The sequence below is a fragment of the Triturus cristatus genome, chromosome 9, assembly GCF_964204655.1.
Source record: "Triturus cristatus chromosome 9, aTriCri1.1, whole genome shotgun sequence".
Classification (NCBI taxonomy): domain Eukaryota; kingdom Metazoa; phylum Chordata; class Amphibia; order Caudata; family Salamandridae; genus Triturus; species Triturus cristatus.
The window spans coordinates 353824468-353843379 of record NC_140592.1 but is presented as its reverse complement, the minus strand read 5'-3'; the positions used below and the strand labels follow the sequence as shown (position 1 = coordinate 353843379).

The following is an 18912-nucleotide window of genomic DNA, read 5'->3' as shown; positions in this document are numbered from 1 at the left end:
GGTCCGGCCCTTTGTTGACTTGTTTTCGCTGTTGGTAACCCAGTAGGCCCTGAGATTAGGCCTTCGGCGTCTTCTTTATTGGCTGCTTGGTAAGCCGTCTGCGGGTTTTTTCTGCAGGTCTTTCTGTTTTGTCCTCTACTGCGGAATATGTTTCCTAAGAGGAGTTCCCATAGTTCTTAGGACATAACTTACCCTATGTGGGGTACTGGTAGCTATTATATAGCTCTGTCCTGTGCTGGGGAGGTGTGGTCCCCTTTTTGGGCTCCTTGCTCTCCGTGGTTTCATGTTATGTCGCAGGTGCGATCTTCTTGCCACTTGTCTTGGTGCAGCTTGTGCTGGGTCCGTCCTTCTCCTTGTCACAGTGTCGCTCGGCCGGTCTGGCCTGTGGTCTGCGGCATCGTGTTATGGCGGTTCTGCGTTTTTGTTATGTGGTTTGGCTTGCTCCTTGGCTTCTGTGTTCTGGTGGCCGGCTTGGGCCCGTCCTCTTTCTCTCTCTTTCATTCTTTCTTTTCTGCCGGTTTCCTCCGCTTCTTTGCGGGTCAGTGGGTTTCTGGGCCAGCCCCTTCCTTTGGGTGTGTCCTGGCCCTTCCTGGCCTCTGCTTTCGGCTGCCGTCTGACTTGTTCTGGGTGCGCTGTTCCGTGGTGTTGCTGCTGCTGCTGGCGGCGCTTGCACTTGCTTGCTTTACTTCATCGCTGTGATCTTTGATGTGTTCCCTTGCGTCCCTGCCTCTGGTTCCGCTGGGGCTTTGTGCAACGGTGCTTTTCTTCTTCCGCCTGTGCTGTTGGCAGTGGAGCCATTCCGGCCTTGCTCGCTGCTTGTGGACAAGGTGTATTCAGCTCTTTTCTATCTCTGGGGTTCGAGGTGGCCCTTGTGCTCCTGGAGGCTTTTTGGGCACTGTCTGCCCCTGCGGGGTGTTGGGCGCTCTCCCTTGGTTGGGCTTAGGATCTCCTGGCCTTTTCCTTCTTGTCCTTGTGACAATTCCCCTTCCGGGGCCCTGGGTCTCTCCTGGTGGGGAGGCTCTCTCGCAGCCCCTCCTCCCTTCTGGGTATGGCTAGGGTATCTATTCTACGTCAAGGAATCTGCGGCTAGAAGTCTCTATCAGATGTACAAGTTACTTACCTTCAGTAACGATGTATCTGTTCGAGACGATTCTAACTGCAGATTCCTTCACGACCCGCCCTTCCTCCCCGTTCTGCGAGGACCCTCAGCTTGGTTTTCTGTGCACGCCTCCCTCTGGGTGGCTTGTCTTCTGTGGGGGTCCTTTTCAGGTTCCCGCCAGCTGGTTACTCTCCAGTGTAGGGGCCTGCTTTTGCTCTTTTTTCCCTTTGTTGTTACAGTTTCTGATCCCCTTGCGGTCTGCTACGTTGGGGGTTCTTTGGCCTGTCCTTGGTCACCTGCTCCTTTCAGGGGCTATGGCCCTCCTTGACTGTGTAGTCTGGGGGTGGATGGCTGCTGCTCCTCTGTTCCGGGCTTGTGGCCCTTTGCTGTGTGGTCTGTGGTTGCAGTCTCTCTCTCTTTCTCTTATGGCGCTTCCAATGCTTTTGACTCCAGACTGGCTATCACCTTGGTTTGTGTGGTGATTTCACGGGGTGGTGCTTTACACCTTCCCTGCTGTGACCTTCTGATACTTTGGTAACTGCCTGGTGCTCTCACCTTGGCTTGCACATTTGTTCCTCAGAGGTGCTCTGCTCCTTCCCTGCTTTGGCTTTCCTGTTGTAGCCTCCTGGCGCCTTGGTGCCACCGGGTGCAGTTCCTCACATTTTGTCTCTCTCTTCTTGTTCTCTGTTTTTTTCACACACTGTTCCCATGTTCTCCTCAGTTTTGTTGTGATGGCTCTGCGTTGTGGCGCGGAAAAGTTCTCTAAAGCAAACTGACGTCAGGGCGCCGGGGTGGGGCTTATGTGACCTTGCTGACGTCACACCTGCGGAGGACGTTGGGGCAGAGTCGCGGGGTACTGCCCCCCGGCGCGCAGAGATGCTGGGCAAGAAAGTTTTCCGGGGCCAGTCTCACGCCTGGGGATAATTCTACGTGAAGGAATCTTCGGCTAGAATCGTCTCTACCAGATACATCGTTACCGAAGGTAAGTAACTTGTACTTCAGGCCCTGAGTAGCTGAAACTTCAGTAATGTAATCAGTATCGCAGAGAACTCGAATTATCACCCTGTGATCAACCATATTTGCCTCTGCATTCAGGCTAATCTAACTGGTCAGTTTGTCGAAAATAGGACCGCCGACCCTTCCCACTGCTATCCAAGCTAAAGTTACTTCTGCAAAGTAGACCACTGTCTAAATGTTTGTAAAAGTGACATACCCTGAGAAATCATCCACACTCAGTGCCTCTGAGAAGACATTGACGAAGGCGAATGGCAGGATTTTAATAATAAAAGTAGTCTTTGCACCTGTTATTCCTATCACTCCCTCATAATATTGCTTCACAACAGTGTAATATTACACGGGGAGTATATCCCATTCCATGTTCCACCTTGCAAGTTTGTGAAGGCATATAAATTCATTCGTGATGTGTCTCAAAATGTTCTGTCACTCTTCTCCAAATGATTGGAAATGTACCCCTGAGAAAGGAGAAGTTAATCTCTTTCCTGGGGAGGAATGGCAGAGATACATCTCCAGAGTTTAAGTGAGTTTAGATCGAGTGATTTCACCACAGAAATACTACTTTCTCCATGGAGAGAGAAAAAGAACAACAAAATTGTTCCATTCAATTGATATTTCAACAAGCGTAATTGATAAGGTGTCACATATTACAATGTAAATTATTTGAATCATGCACATGGGTGATACCCTCTGGTAAATCATTCTAGTAAACAGTATTTAATTCATAAAGGATTGATGAAAGTATTCAACTCAGTTTGGTTAATTATGAAGAAAATGTTTGCTGTGCACATTCATGCATAGTTTATTATATTGATTTATTTTCGTAAAACTATGTTGTATAGCTGTATGCAGAGCTTGTTATTTATGAGCCTTTTGCTTCTTGTTTTGTCTTTGTAGCGCTCTCTACAAGACCATTTTTGGCACTAAATCCAAAATTACTTCCTTAATTGATTGTAATTAATGAATTGAAAGAAGAAAACAGCGACCTCCCATTATGGTGTTGTGGTTGGGAATCTCTTTGTATGTTCAGGCTAGATGGGCCTATGTTAGATAGAGACCTATTCTGCATGAATAGGCTGGTGTTCAATTCTTGCCAGCTTTGCTGCACATTTGGGTTTGCACCTAAACAGTTTGAAATTATATATCTGTGTTAGATTTTTATGTTCCTGGGGATTATTTATGGGCTACAGTAATGTTTGCCAGTTACAAAATCTATCCTGTTGCCTTGTCTACTTTACTACTATACTGATATCCCTCATCTATAAATGTATTTTTAAAGAGAAGCTCGGATTCCATTAAATCCAGATGTTCTAGAAATTGCAGAAGACCCTCAAAACCTGTCAGGAAAGAATATTATTCCTTTGGTTTCCAGGTTTCTGGCCATTAAAAGCAAGAGTTTCTGCAGTGGGATTCAGGAAAGCTGACATCTATATATGTTTAGGTTCAAGCCTTATTTTGAATTTAAGACAAAATGTTTACATGGTGTTGAATTCCATGGTGACTTCAAGCCATCGTTTAATTAAGTCGCTCAAGCAAACATTTAAAGGCATCTTGAGATTAGGAAGATATTGTATGTGCATGTGCCTTTGACATATATTTTTTAGAACCCCTATAGTAGACAAAGGTACAAACGCAGAAATATCTAGATCTTTCATGGACCTCTTCCCACAGGCTAATGTAATAAACCTAGGGCTCCATGGGAAAGAGTTAAACCAACCTGGACATAACCCACACGGAGACTTACCATGACCAGTCGAATGGGTAGGAGTTAATCAGTTAGTGAGTTACCTTACACAGATAACCCAGAAAGCAAAAGAATACTAAAACGTTCCTCTTGTTTTCGATTATGTTTTCAAGTCTTGCTGCATTTTAGAGCTTTGCCATAATTCATTGAATCTGTTGTAAGTGTAATTCAACAACAGAGATTCCCCGTAGTATTGCTTCTTGGAATTTAGAGGCTTGTAGCAAATTGACTCTAAAACTCTAAGTTAAGTTTAAAGGGTTTCTGTAAAATAATCAATTTATGTATTAATTCCTGATGATTCTTAATAAGTCCTGCCATCTACTGTAATTTGTTTGATGCTGTTATTTTTCTCTTTGGCATTCTTTTGTTACAACAGCACACTGAACAATTCCTCTTCACATTATGTTAATTTTCCCAAAGCTTTAATTAGAATACATTCATTAAAAAGTAGTTGTTTTACCTACCTTTTTGCAAGGTGAGCAGAAGTTCAGTGAGTAGAAACTCTGATCTGTATGTGATATTGCTTGTCTTTCCTTTTCCAGTTAATTTTGTTAATGCATAGATGATCATCATCCCTCTCATAAAAGCCTTATATGAGTCTTATTGTAAGAAACCTTTTTTGTGGAGTCAGGTTATTTTTTTTAAAAGTCAATAATATGCATTTGACTATGTTGAGCAAAATCAGCGTTCCGCAATAGGGAACGATCCAAGGTCCAGTACTTATTTTGGAATTCCCTTAATAGTAGTCTTATAAAAGATCAATATAGCATGGCATGGCTGATATTTGTCTTTGATATACTTCCACCTGAAGGGTATCTTGAAAAAATGTCTTAGAGATGGGGAACAAATATATAAATGAAGAGGATTTATGGGGCAATGAGTTATAAGCAAGTCCTGGATCATCTCTGGATTTGTTATGTCATATACCATACACATCACAATCTCAGATGAGATATTTTTCTGCTTCTAATGTTACTGGTTTTAGAAATCCCAATGTTTTACTCGAATGGTATTCAGATGTCACTACTATGTTAACATTTTTGGAGGAGGGGTAGCTGGTTAATTCAAGACCCAGTTTTATTACAGGGATTGAATCATTTGTATTAGGTCCATGTACACCTATTGCCAAAAATGGTAGTGCATCCGATCTTAAGATCAGTGTTACCTGTCTCCCAGTAAGATCTTCTGACAATGTCTCAAAATCACAGTATCTCAGGTCATGAATTCTTTGCTAGAAGTTACAGCTGCAAACACCCAAAGTGTATTTAACACATATGCTTTCTATTCATAAAATGAGTCTTTGCATAAGAACAACATCCACTTTTGAATATTGAATTATATGGAACATGGCTTTTCTCCGATGAACATTATTTTAGTATACCATTAACATTCCAGGTGTTGACTTGCAGTTTTATCCCTTGATTCACCTCCCACCTCTCTAGCAGTAAACAGCTCATCAGCAATCTTGAGTATGATGCTTGTGTAAATGAAAGAATATCAGTGTTGCTTTTTTTGGTAGCCCTTGCTGCCCCATCTAAACCTCCTAAGTCTTTTTCAACCCGTACCCATCCTAATGGAGGCTGAACCATTCTATGACTAGGCACCTCTAGCTCTCCATGGAAAGCCCATTGGAGGATCTTAAACTGTTTTTGGAGCAAAACAATTTCCAATTCAAAGACTACACCGTAAACAATCATCTATGACCAGAAAGGATCCCTCTAAATCTTGTAAAATCCTGGGTACTTTTCTGACCTGTAAGGTAGTTGATAAGATACTACAATCTGCCTGAAAATCGGTTCTCTGGAAAAAGAATATCGCATTGATTCACCCAAAAATTTAAATCCATGGGGATAGAGGTTTACCTACAATTCCTTTCCAAACTGAAAGCTATGGTGAAGGTTACATTGAAGTTTGTTTTTCCTTGCGGTCAAGCATAGAAACTGTTGTTTGAATTGACTAATTTTTAATCACTGTTGGCATAAGCTGAAGCAGAATTTGGGGTGTTGAATTTTTTTTTCACATCGTTCTCATTTTGATATGATTTTTAAAGCATTAAGGTTTGTATAAATCAGATGATTTTCAGAGCCAACAACTACAGTGCATTCCAAATCAAGGACAAATTAAGCCAATATCGCTGACTCATTAATCTGGAGGTCAACCATTTCCTAAAAATAAGCGGATTTCAGCTAGACCTAATTTATCATCCACAATCAGGGGAAACAACCTTTGCAACGCGGTTGTTACACCACGTTACCTTTACAACACGGTTGTTACAACTATCGTGTTGTTACAACGCGATGCCATTACAACGCAAGTCATTAGATCGACTTGCTCTAGATGGCGCTCCAACCTCAGGAATAGTATGGTTTACTATTCCAACACCTTCCCTACTGTTGCGTAGGGTGGAGTTGGAATAGTAAATTATAATATTCCTAAAGTTGGACCACCATCTAGTGCAAGTCGATCTAATGACTTGCGTTGTAAAGGTATTGTATTCTAACAATGCGGTCATTGTAACGACCGCGTAGTAATGGAACGCAATGTAAAAGCATGCATTGTAGCATACTATATTCTTAATCAGCCTTAAAGAACCTGGATGAAGAAACGGGGAACCCCGTGGCAATCTTTCTCTGTTCTTATATCTCAATAGCGCAAGAGAACCCAATGCCATTTTTTCAAAGTTCTGAAGCAGCCCCCCTAAAAAATCGAACTTTTTGATTCATAACCATTTTTTAAATATTCTCAAGTCCAGATGTACATAGCTTTGTGTTTGCGATTACCTAATATTGCGGAATGTTGGCGATTCGCTATTAGGTAATCACAAACAGCGATATACAAATGTGTGTTTCACACATTTAGAGATTCTCAGTGGGTCGCAAGTAGACCTACCTTATTATTATTCATGAGGTAGGTCTCAGTTTGCGACCCATTGGAATTCGCAAAAATCTGGGCTCAGCAGATTACCATGACTGTGATTGCTTTTAAATAAAGCAATGTTGTTATTTTTTAATGCAACCAGTTTTCCCGAAAGATAAATGGGATGTGTTTCACAAAGAAAAATGAAAAGTTTTCTTTTAATTTCTTAAGAGTAGGCAGTTGTCCTTGGGGCCACTGCCAGCTCTAAAACTATTTTTACCTACATTCACAAAGAGTAACGGGTCCCTTGGGGACCCCTTCCCGTTTGTGAATGAGTTACCACTACTTGAAGTAGGTGGGAAAATGCATTCGGTCGCAAAACATTCACACATACCACTACGCGCTGCTATTAGAATGGGACGCCCTTCCTAATACCGGATCACAAACCTATCACAAAATAGGGCTTTGTACATAGAAAAATACCTTTTTCCAGTCGGAAACGATCAAATTCTGCAAATCAGACCATTTGCGTCCTAAAAAAAGCATCGCACAACTAGCCCTATGTCATTATTACGAGCTACAAGATTTTTTATAGTGCAATTTCAGTTTTCATATCATGATATCACGTCAGTCTTCTTATTCACTATTATTTAAATGCAATAAGCAAATATGTTTATTTCCAAGGCAGAGCATGGTGTCTACTTTTCCAGGGGGGTTATTCTCCCTTCCAAGAAAATAATTTCTACTCCTAAAATGAATTGGTAAACTTTACATATATACTATCTTGGAATAGGAGCCCCTTCTTCAAAACTATATTTTCGTACTTTGTCACACTGCATAACCTAGAAAAACTTTTACTACGTGTAGCAAACAGGTTACTCATAAGAGTATATGCAAAACAGGAACTTGGGCTTCTTTGCTTAGCTACTCCATGCCGAACAGTGTGAATTGCATGACAACGATTCAAACTAGTTTTGACTGCACTAGTCTCAAGAATCTCCTCTGCGATTAGGAGTTTCTCATGTTTTACAATGGTAACAGTAGTATATTCATGTACTGGGGGCCATCAGATAGAATAACATCACCAGTAAAGGAAACGCTAAAATGATAGCCATGAGTCCAGCTTCTATGAAGGTGTTACCTATTTGACCTTTAATAGTATGTGTTTACCTCTTTCCTGTGCCAATCTCACAATATCATACACTTTTCTTTCTTCTGCTAGGCCCTGGAGTACCTCTTCAAATTCATCGTCCAGTCACGGATCCTTTATGCACGAGCGACATGCGGCATGGAAGAAGAGATGTTCCGGGCAAGCATACAGGAACTCTTTCAATCAATCCGATTTGTGCTTAGCCTGGACAGCAGAAGCTCTGATACTCTCATCTTCACACAGGTGAGGATTCTTTGTGATCAGCACAGGTATAAGGAGCAAATATTCTCTTATAAATAGGGTGTCTTCTTTCCAGATCTTGACCCCTATCAGTGACTCTTAAGTGCTCAACATGATGTCAGGAAAGCCAGTGACAGCCTTTTGTTTAAGAAACCTTTGTTTGAAATCAAAAGGTTGCCTTCTAAGTGATGTGTGAAGGTCATTTAAACAACTGCTTATTTAAAGCCTCTGATAAAATGGAGATTTCTGTAACACAGCATTAAAGGTTTCATCTTTTTACAGAGTTGACTTGTAATAACTGTTTTGGTACTGGCACGATGCAACAGGATTCAGTGTTGTGCATACATTTTTTAACTTAGGTACTACACACTGTACAAACACCGCTTGGAGGTGTATAAAGTTTGCGTCCACCATAGATGTATGGACAATCATATTTATAGGGCTCTATGTGTTTCATAGACTCCTGTATAATATATGACTATGTTCCAAACGGACGCAATTTAATTGGTCCCTCAGATGACTTCTGTGCAACACTATCTTCCTTTTAAGCTTTTTTTTGTTTTTCCATTTTCCTTCCTTCTTTTTCTTTTTTCTTCCTCTATTTTCCTTTCAACCAATTGATTATTGCCTGTACCTCTACCAGTTGTTCATCTTAAAGCATTGTACTTCCTTCTCTCTGTATTTGCTGCCCATTCAGTGATTCTTCACCTTTCGCTCAGTTTTTTGTCAGTTCCACCTTATCTTCTTTGTTTCTTTCAGTCTCCCTTCAAAATGTCCTGTCTTTCTCCAGCCTTAGATCCAAATGTGTCAATCTTCCAACTCAGCGCTCTGGACTGAGTTCCTATTAGAATGAACAGACCTTTCCAAAGGGAGAGTACTTCCTCTCTCCTTTTAGAAAGGTCTGTCCATTTACATCACTCATTCAACTACAGCTCCTCTCCCCGTTTGAGGTTTTCTTTCTCTTTAATGAATATTTTCATTTAATTATCACCATATTTTCCTGCTTTAATTCTAGCCTTCCTCCCTTAAAATGGAGGTAGTAGACACGGTGGTGCTCGATTTTGCCTTTGTTTCCAACCACCAGCTCTTCTGAGAAAGGCCCAACAGTGATGATTCAGCTTTCAAATAAGGATGAATAACCTTTGAGAACAAAGTACAAATCCTGGATCAACACTAGGGATCATTCAACAATGAGTAATGTGAGGATTCTGGACCCCTCAAAGGTGATTCAGAGAGAGTGTGTGTGAATCAGAACCTTGTGACTGTGACCTTTCTGGAACTGGTTCATTAATAGTTCCTTTTAGCTGAAAGAAATGCAACTATACTTTTCTTCCCTAACTGTTAATAGCCTTATATAAGAGATAAAGGAATGCAGAGAAGTTCAACAAGTCCCGTAATATGTTTGAGAACTAGATATATCATTATACCCAAGAACATTATGCTCCCACCCTCTATGGGGCTTTACAGTAGCATATAAATGCATGGATCCTGCTGTTGTAGTTTTGCTTCTCTCACCTTTTTCTACTGTATTTTTACCAAAGGCAGATGAAAAGCACAAGGATCCCTCGCTAACATTCAATGAAGATAACAAAGTAGTCAGCAAATTCTCTCACGTTGCAAATTTACATGGCCATAACTCAGGCACCTAACTAAGTTATAATTGCTTTTGTATAGTGAATTCCCATCATATTCATGGTTTGGAGAGCTCTGAGAATGTGGGTGGATATACAATTCTTTGGGTCTCCTTAAAGGTAGTCTGCTGTTGTATTTTGTTGAGTTTCTTTATATTTAGGTGGGCCGTGTTGGATGGTAGCTTGCGAGGGTGGAGCAGAGTAATGTATTGCTTACTGACAGGTGATACTAGATAGTACCTAGCTAAATCCTGTTATGGATTTGTAGGAGGCTTTATGAACATGAGTGGTTGTACCAAAGGACACTATCGTTCGGTTGCTCTGTTTCAGGTAGTTGTTTTATTTCAGAGAATCTTCGCTCCATTCTTTGTGAGGATCTGGCACGTTTAATTTAACTTCTTTAACATGGTTGATAAGTAGGTTGCTGCAATGCTATAGATGTGTTTAAATAACTTGAGTGTGTGTATTGTTGTGGTAATTAAAAGTGGAGCCAACTAAATCACTTGGAGTCATTTTATGCAGGTGACCATGCAAGAGGTTTTAGTCTAATGAGTACTGCTCTTGAAGGGCATTGTTTAGTATAGAGTACTATCGATATGTTTTTGAGGTTGCAAATGTCTAACTAACAATATACTTGTGAGATTCATCGATAGTCATGAAAGTGATAAATCTAATCATGCTTTTTAAACTAAAAGCATTGCCAGATGGAGGCTGGGTTGCAGCACAGTGCTAAAGAAAGTGTGCTCCTAGTATATGGTTCTCAGTGAATGCAGTGTTTATGGATGTTTTAAATAGATCTCTAGGAAAGCTTTTATTGTTCCTTTGATGCCATTTGTAGAATGTTTGCTTTTGGACTGAAGTTCTGTTACAAGTCAAATACACAGCAGCATGAAGCATGGATCCCACTTAGCTCCTGAAGTGTATTATAAAGTAATATTAAGACTGTTCTCTGGTGGTTCTTGGCAATGTTCACCATTCCTTCTTGGGTAATTTTAGTCTCTTGTGTCTTGTGTGTTCTTGCCCATGGCCGTCTCTGTGGCACCATGTCAGTGTGGAGTGTGATGGTGCATGAGTATTGATTGAGTGCTCAGTAAGCAGGGATAGCTTCTGCTCCCTCCTGATAAGGTGTCTATGAATCTGCATTGAGATTAGACAAAACCCACTTGTAACTTATAGGACTCCCTGCTTCTTCTTCCTGGTAATAGGTCCCTTTACAACATTACACTACAATACTCTTTGTAGTATGGGAAAGCTATGCAGATATTGTAAAGAAAGTGCTGACAGGCACAACAAAGACAGTAACCAAAGACTGCTTGGCAAATCTTTCATAACCCAGCAGTCTTGGGTTGTGTCTCAAAATGATAAGCCAATTCCCACTTTATTGTATCATTGTCTTACAGCATGGGCCATGCTCAGGGTTAAATGTGATGGAAATGTTGGATAGTAAAATAAAAAAAAGCAATACAATAAGAATAATAAATAATGTAATGTCTAGATGCTACACAAATGTTTTTTAAAAAAGCAATAGACAAAAAGGGGATAAAGGACCAGAGAGTGTAGAACGTTTTCTTTCTTCACTAGGGCAGTTGAGACAACACTACTACATATAGAGGGTCCAGTCAGTGTAATAGACGTTTTAGCAGCATTTGGCTATGTCGACCACCAGTTAAGTCGATTGATAGTGAAGAAGTTTGCTCAAAGTCCACAAATGCCCATCTTTTCCAGTGAAATTTCAGAACAGGGGGCATTACCAATGTACACATGTGTACCCTCCTTAACATTCTAGGAAGGGTTGTCTTATCACATATTCAGGACACTATTTTTATCTTACAAAGAAAGTATGCTAACCTTTCTTTCACTGTCTTCTATTGAAAAAACGCTACCAGACAGTGTGGCTGGTCATCCACTTTAGATTAGGCGATCGATCAGCTGTTATTGCTAGCCTTGGTGGATTTATCATTATCACTCTCCCATAAACAAGGCTGTCAATATGTCTATGGAACTCTTCAGTGGGACCGGGACAACATGGAATCTGACTTACATGGACAATAGGGTTGAAAGGTGATTAAACCTACCCTCAGGCAGTGATATATAGCTGACCATTATTAAGTTAGGTAACAGTGACACATGCCATTTACAGCATTTCAACAAGTTATTATTGAGAAAGTGGTAAATCCTTTATTGCCCTTAACATTGCTGGTGGAGAATCATCAGGTGGGATCACAAGGTAGGGTTGTTGGAAACAACTGATCAGTAGACTTCTGCTTGGGAAGAATCCTTCAAAGAAGGAATAATTACTTCCTGCATGATTATATGCTACCATCAAACTCTAACACAACCACAAAGTCTCCTTCATGGTGCCTAACTTTATCCATAGGATGGGTCTGTGGGTCTCATTAACTAAGGGCTATGCAAGCTTGAATTGTCTCTCTGGGTGATTGTAAATAACTACATAAAGAAAAGCTAAAATCGCTAGGGGATGTAGATTGACACTCTATGGCCAATGTGTAATGCAGTTTATTTGCTTGAGCCGGCAGCCTGGCACCCTGTGGTTGAGCAGAAAACCAGAACCTCAGTTAGGACTAGTGGTGGAAAGGTTCATGGTGATTCAAAAAAGCTCTGATTGCTACTTGGTTTTAGGAGGACCAATAAATGCATTTGTAATATAAACAGGATCCATAGCTACAACCATTTAGGCCTCATCTTTGTTAATCCTTAATCTTTTTAATTTTAGCAACTAAATGAATTATGAAAAAGGGAAGGATCTGTGTTTTTCAATCAATCTTGTCTTTATTTCGCCATAAAAGAAGAAAAAAAAAAAATAGATAAAATATAGGTACAATACAAAACATCAATTACAGAGACAGTCAATTCATTTCATAGGATTATAAAATTCTTTGAATAGTCCCATGTAATCAGAGGACTATTTTCCTTTGGTATAATTCCCATCGCTCCTACCTCTTGTAAAAGGGTGCGTCACTCTATTTAAAACGCATATAAAAAATATCTAAAAAAGGTAAGACATCTAGAATTCATTGTTCCTATGTTATGCAATCAACCATAAATGTGTGGAATAAAACGACAAAAATTGGAACCATTAGAACCTGGGTAATCAGTCTAAAAATCAATTAATTAATTAGTATTATTAAAAAAACATCGTAGACTGAGCAGGAAGAGAGGTACATCTAAACTGAAGGCAACTCAATCGTTAGCAATTTCCTTCTCTTGGTCCACATTGCTAGCAGGAATTTTGCAACAGTGAATACAATTGGTCTATTCACATCAGTTTTGAGTATCCTATATGCCGGCAAACAACCTACAAACCCCAGGTTCCTACACAGTGGGACAAGCCAATATCTCCGGATATTGCGATAAGCCGGGCAGAAGAATAGAACGTGCAAGTCATTCTCTAGATTGCAGGAGCAGCCAGGGCATTTTAGAATGGAGTTGGTTGACCAACCACATGTGAATGCCCTTAGTGGTAATGTACTGTATCTCCATTGCAAGAACAGTTTCCTGGCAAGCACGGGAAATATATCGTCCAGGAAAGGTTCTTGAAAATAAACACACTTGCTAGAGAGAAAAACATCTATTAGGGAACCCGCCTCTACTTTGAGTATGGTCTGCTCAAGCTTGCTCTCATAGAACAGTGTGGAAAGTTGGTTTTTAGAAATTGCAATGCAGTGCGTGGCAGGATCATCCCAAATGCCCGGCAGTCCTATCCGCCTGCTTTCGGACTTGACGTACATGAGCCAGGGTATCTTCTTGATCATTTGAGAGTCTAGAATCTCGATCAGCTCCTGCCTATAATTGATTAATTCTCGAGTTACCCAAAGCCTTCTCCAGAATCTAATGGGTTTAATACCCAGTTCCTGGGCAATTGGTCGCAAGCCTAGGTCTAATCTCAGTGGGAGTAATGGAGTGCTAGGGGGAAGGGCCAGCATTTGTCTTAACAGCTTGTTTTCAGCTAGTGTGATTTTCGCATGGCAAGCGTGGCCCCATAATTCTCCCCCATACATTACTGCTCTCCTGGCTTGGGATTTATAGATTTCAAGGGGTGGTCCAATCGGCCTAATGGTCGACTTGTTCGCGAGTTTCAAGATTCCCCCAGTCATCTGCACCAATCTTAGCTGAGACTTGATTTGCTGGGGATACCACGCCAAGTCCTCACCCAGGGCTACCCCTAGATAGTCAAAGGTGTGGACTCTCTCAAGTGTGGTAGAGCCTATGCAGGGATTTGGGCGAGTGGTCTTCGGAGTGTTGAAGATCATGAACCTGGTTTTCAGTGCATTGATCTCCAACCCTCGACTAATACAAAAGGACACAAAGCCGGAGAGAACATGTTGGATGCCCATAGGTGATTTTGAGAGGAGAAGAGTGTCGTCAGCAAACATAATTGCCGGCACTCTCCTCCCCCCAAGCCTAGGGGCATCCGTGTCCTTGACCTTATTCAGATATTCAATCATCCCATTGATATAGAGGCAAAACAGGGTCGGTGCCAAAACACAGCCCTGTCTTACCCCCCTACCAACGGGGAATTGCTTCGTTAGAGCCCCATGCTTCCCAAACCTAACCTGAGCATAGTTCGAGTCATGGAGCCTGGTCAGAATGTGCAACAGGTGGTGTGGCAGGCCCAATTCATCCAACACACTCCATAACTTGTGCTGTGGAACCAGGTCGAAGGCCGCACGGAGGTCCACGAACACTGTATAAAGACGTCCACCCTCTATGGTGACTGTCTTCCAGTATATAAGGCATAAGCGGAAGATCTGGTCAACAGTTGATGTATTTTTCCTGAACCCCGCTTTGAAGGGGCTCAGCACTGAGTGCTCCTCCAACCAGTCCTGAAGATGATCTAATATCAGCCTGGCAAATATTTTCTGAGGAACATCTATCAGGCTGATTGGCCTGTAGTTGGCTGGGAGAAGAGCAGAACCCTTTTTGAAGATAGGGACTATCTCTGCTCCCAGCCAAGTACTGGGCAGCCCCATCCCTCTTAAGATTGCGTTGTACAGGATGGTCAAGTACGGGGCCCATATCTTTGGCTCATGCCTAAAAAGGTCTCCCGGCAGTTTGTCCAGACCCGGCGCCTTCCCTGGCGTAACCTTCACAATCGCTGCACATACCTCCTCGTGAGTGAACTCCAGCTGGTCTTGTTTCACAGACCACACAATAGGGGAGCTGGCTGGGTCAGTAACTGAGCTGTACAAATTGCGAAAGTGCTCCTCCCATACCTCCGTCGCAATGTTAGGCTCGATAGCTGTCATCGCCTCCCCAGATCCGGTATTGACAATTGCCCAAAACTCGCGATGGTTCTTGGATGCCAGGGCAGAGGTCAATTTGGACCATTTGTCGTGGTCCCACTCCGTTTTGGCAAGGTCGAGCATTCTCCTGTACTCAACCCTCCTTGCCTTGACTAGCTGTTTGTTGTTCATTTTTAGTGCCTGTATTAACCTGGTGTTTGCTTGCCTACAGGCAGCATTATACCATGAGGGCGATCGAATTTTCAAGGGGCGAGCAGGTTTCTCTGGGTTTAGTACTTCAGCCAGGGAGCCGACCAACTCCTCATGCAAGGCCAAAAGTTTGGAGTCAGATCCATTGGGGCTCGGGTGGACAATTACAGCATTCAACTTTTCGAAAACGGGGACTGCTCTAGAGTACAGTTTTTGTAGATCTTCCGGATGATCAACTAGTTTGTTCCACCTCACCCTGCGCCTATTATTAGTCACCGTCAATCTCAGATCAGGGTCCCCAGGGCTTGGTTCCTTAATGAAAGAGAACCCGGCCAAACTGAGCTCCAGGATTAGAGCATTGTGGTCACTCTCCGGTCTTGGCACCACTACGAAGTCGATAACCCTAGGCCATAACCTGGTTTCTACCATAATATAATCCAGGTGAGATTCTGATCCTGGTCTGTTAAATGTTTGTTTCGCAGGTATGTCCGATGGGAATCGGCCATTACAGGCCCGAATTGAACATTTTAGGGTTAGGGAGGTTATTTGAATGGCCAGGGGGGACCACGACCCCGATTTCATTCCCATCACGGGAGGAATTGCCCAGGCTTCGTCCTCTGTCAGCGGAATGCCGTCTCTCAAACCATTGAGAGGCTCGTAGTGGCAGTTCAAATCCCCGCCAACCACGAGATATACACCACTCGGTATGGTTTGCAAGAAAGCAGCCAGTTCCGTGATTGTTGTTGATTTTTTATTTCAGCCAATCGGGCGGGCATATACATTGACCAATGCGAGTTTACTTGAATTTGGCCATTCAAGGACCACACATTGGACATCTTGGGAGCTAGTGCCCATCGCAGTTGCGCTGCACCCCAAGTGTGATCCAACCCATATGGTCAACCCCCCTGATGGACGGCCCCTTCCGCCCCAGCTCGCCGGAATACTGAATGAGTCAAATCCCCTACGTAGGGTTTCTTCGCAGGCCCATGTCTCCTGCAAGAGGCATACATCACACTCATCAATGAATGATCCCCAATCAGGACACGCCATTTTTTTGGACAAACCCGCCACATTCCAGGCAAGTATTTGAAGCAGGGGGTGCTCTATTACCTCCCTTGGGGACACACTAAGTGCCCCCGCTCCAGGACACTTGGCGGATATGGGCTCGCTAGCCCTTTCCATGTGCTGGTTGCACGATATGGGGGCTTTATGTATCCCTTTGTCCTGGACAGCCATGGGTTTTTAACAGACGCATGGATGGCTCACAGCAAATACACACACTAAAGACCTCAATGGAAGTCTAACAAGGTGCAACAGAAGCGAAATAATTAAGGGTTCATCATAGTAGGGAAGATTGTGTACTGCCACTGGAACATTCTAATTAGTATTGGGAGAAAAACATAAAGAGGCTTCGATATCCAAGTTACTGGTACATTCACATGTATTTAGGGATTTGTAAACTGAGTCTCTGAAGGTTCAAATTTGTAAAAGACTTAGAGTTGTAAGGTTTGAGAGTTTAAACATTTGAAAGTAAGAGTAACATAAATGTTTGGCAAAATGATAACCATGGATTGGGGTTTCAAAACACCATGAGGAAGATCTCTTAAAGTAACTTGCATAAGTGTGTATAGATACCATGCAAACACAAAGGTGATGTTTAGAGGTTTGTTGAATTAAAAAAAATATTTCTTTCAACATTTTAATAAATGGAAAGTGTTTCTGTGTGTGTGTGTGTGTGCATATGCATGTGTGTGCCCACACACACACTTGTTTTAAGTGCAACCATTCGTGTGACTTAAGCTATTAGAAACGTAACCAAGTAGATACTCTCTTAAAAACATTGATGAAATAGGCTATTGCCCTGTGTCTGCTGGAGATAAGTTCACTCTTTGCTGACTATGCCTGTTGGGATAGTCTGATTGTGAGCTTCCATGCCACATATTTTATTACCACTCCTCCCAATTTTTAATTCATGAAACACAATGACATTCTAAAAGTGCAGATTTTGTATTACACATTCATTCTGGTCATAGCTGGTCTCTTTTGTTTCCCTTAGTGCAGTGTTCGGAGGCCTTTGCCCTAGCAACAATAAAAATGTGCACTGAATAGCCAAAAAATGATGTGGGGAGGAAAGTTATTCTGGAAAAACAGTGATTCAAGTACATAAGCTTTTTTATAATTTTGTCCTATAGTTAAACCTTTCACGCATATCGCTCCTTCTCTCTCTCTCCTCCCTCATGCCCCCTCACTTCTCACCCAACTACTCTTTTCTTCTTTCTGCTTGGTGGTTCCTCTTTACCTTTGCTTCAGTAATTGGACTGTTCTATTGTTAATATGTTTAGTTGTTGTAAGTATGTTATTTTTCTTTCTCACCTTGCCATTGTTTTGCCCTGTGGCCACTAATTTACATCATAGGCCCCTCTGCCGGAAGGGGAGGTGAGCGGAACTGAGACATGTGCCCCACAAAAGAGCGGGGGCACATCAAGGCCAGCAGTATTCTCTCCTGTAAGTACTGGTACTTTTCTCACACCCCTGCCCTTTCCAGGTGTCTTTCCATGGATTGTGCCCTGTGACTCAACCCACACTCATTAACCAGACAACCCCTTTGAACTCTGCTTCTCTGGAATACACAATTTTGCCTGTGCGGGAAATCTGGAGTATTCAGACGCACCATCAAAGATGGTCTGCTTCATATGAGGCTGCAAAGTTCGGTAACACCTACAGCAATACCTCTTCCCAAGGGAGTCAGAAATGTTCTGCGTCAGTCGGTGGTGGTATGGCTACAAGATCCTACTAGATACAGCAGGTGATTTCACATTAGAGACCAGATTTAATGAAAATTTGTGCAGCATGGAAATTGTGGATTTGCCTTCATCCTTCTGCACAGGAAGTAACATCACTGGATTTCTTATATTCCATCTGCACAGAAAGTGACATCACTGGTTTTCCATCTATGGAGCCCTGCGCTCCTCCCCCCTTCCAAGACCTATTTAATGGTGGTTGCAGCGTATATGCGGCGCTGGCATGCTGAACGCTTTCCAAAGGCAAAGCCCTCTGTGCCCGTCTGCGTCTGGCCGTGCCCATTGCCAGGAACCCTGGTTCTCCTCTTACCCACCGATACCCTGCTGGACTCCTCCATGTTCTTAACCCTGGATGCCATGCACTGCTGCAACACCTCCCCATACAACACAGAAGGAACGTAGACATGCACCTCTGGCATGTTCTCAGTCACTCTCCCAAACCCTTCACCCATCAGCCCCTCATACTGACACAGACCAAACAACATGCCAAACTTACATGCATGCTCCCCAGCACTCGTTTGCTCCCCAAACATGCCACTGAGATATGGCTAAAGACCTGCTCTTTCTCACTGAAATATGGCTAATCACTCTCGGCACCAGACATTGCTAATGCCATCCCTGCTGGCTTCAAGATTGTTAGGCAAAACTACCAGCACAAACCCGGAGGTGGAGTTGACACCTTATATGCAAAGATACCAACAGTTGAACCACCTACATGGACACCCTTATCAGCTACATGGAACACTTCATGTTCAAGATATGCATCACAGATAGCTTCTCCCTTGGCTAAACCATTGTGTTGACAAGCCAACAACTATGACCTGGACAGACAACACTCTCATCTGCTCTAGCATAACTATCCTTCACCATCCCAGACCTAACATCACCAGAATTGCCCACTGCAGCTGAAAATGCATTCCAAAA

The 18912-nt window shown here is 42.4% G+C and overlaps 1 protein-coding gene across 3 annotated transcripts in view; it reads left to right on the top strand.

Moving 5' to 3' along the window:
- Window positions 1-18912, top strand: part of DOCK3 (dedicator of cytokinesis 3) — a 1365978-nt gene that overhangs the window by 1068117 nt on the left and 278949 nt on the right. For all 3 annotated transcript variants that reach the window (XM_085625129.1, XM_085625128.1, XM_085625127.1), the window contains exon 23: window positions 7936-8106. In XM_085625129.1, coding sequence (XP_085481255.1) covers window positions 7936-8106 — 171 coding nt within the window. The remainder of the gene's footprint in view (window positions 1-7935; window positions 8107-18912) is intronic.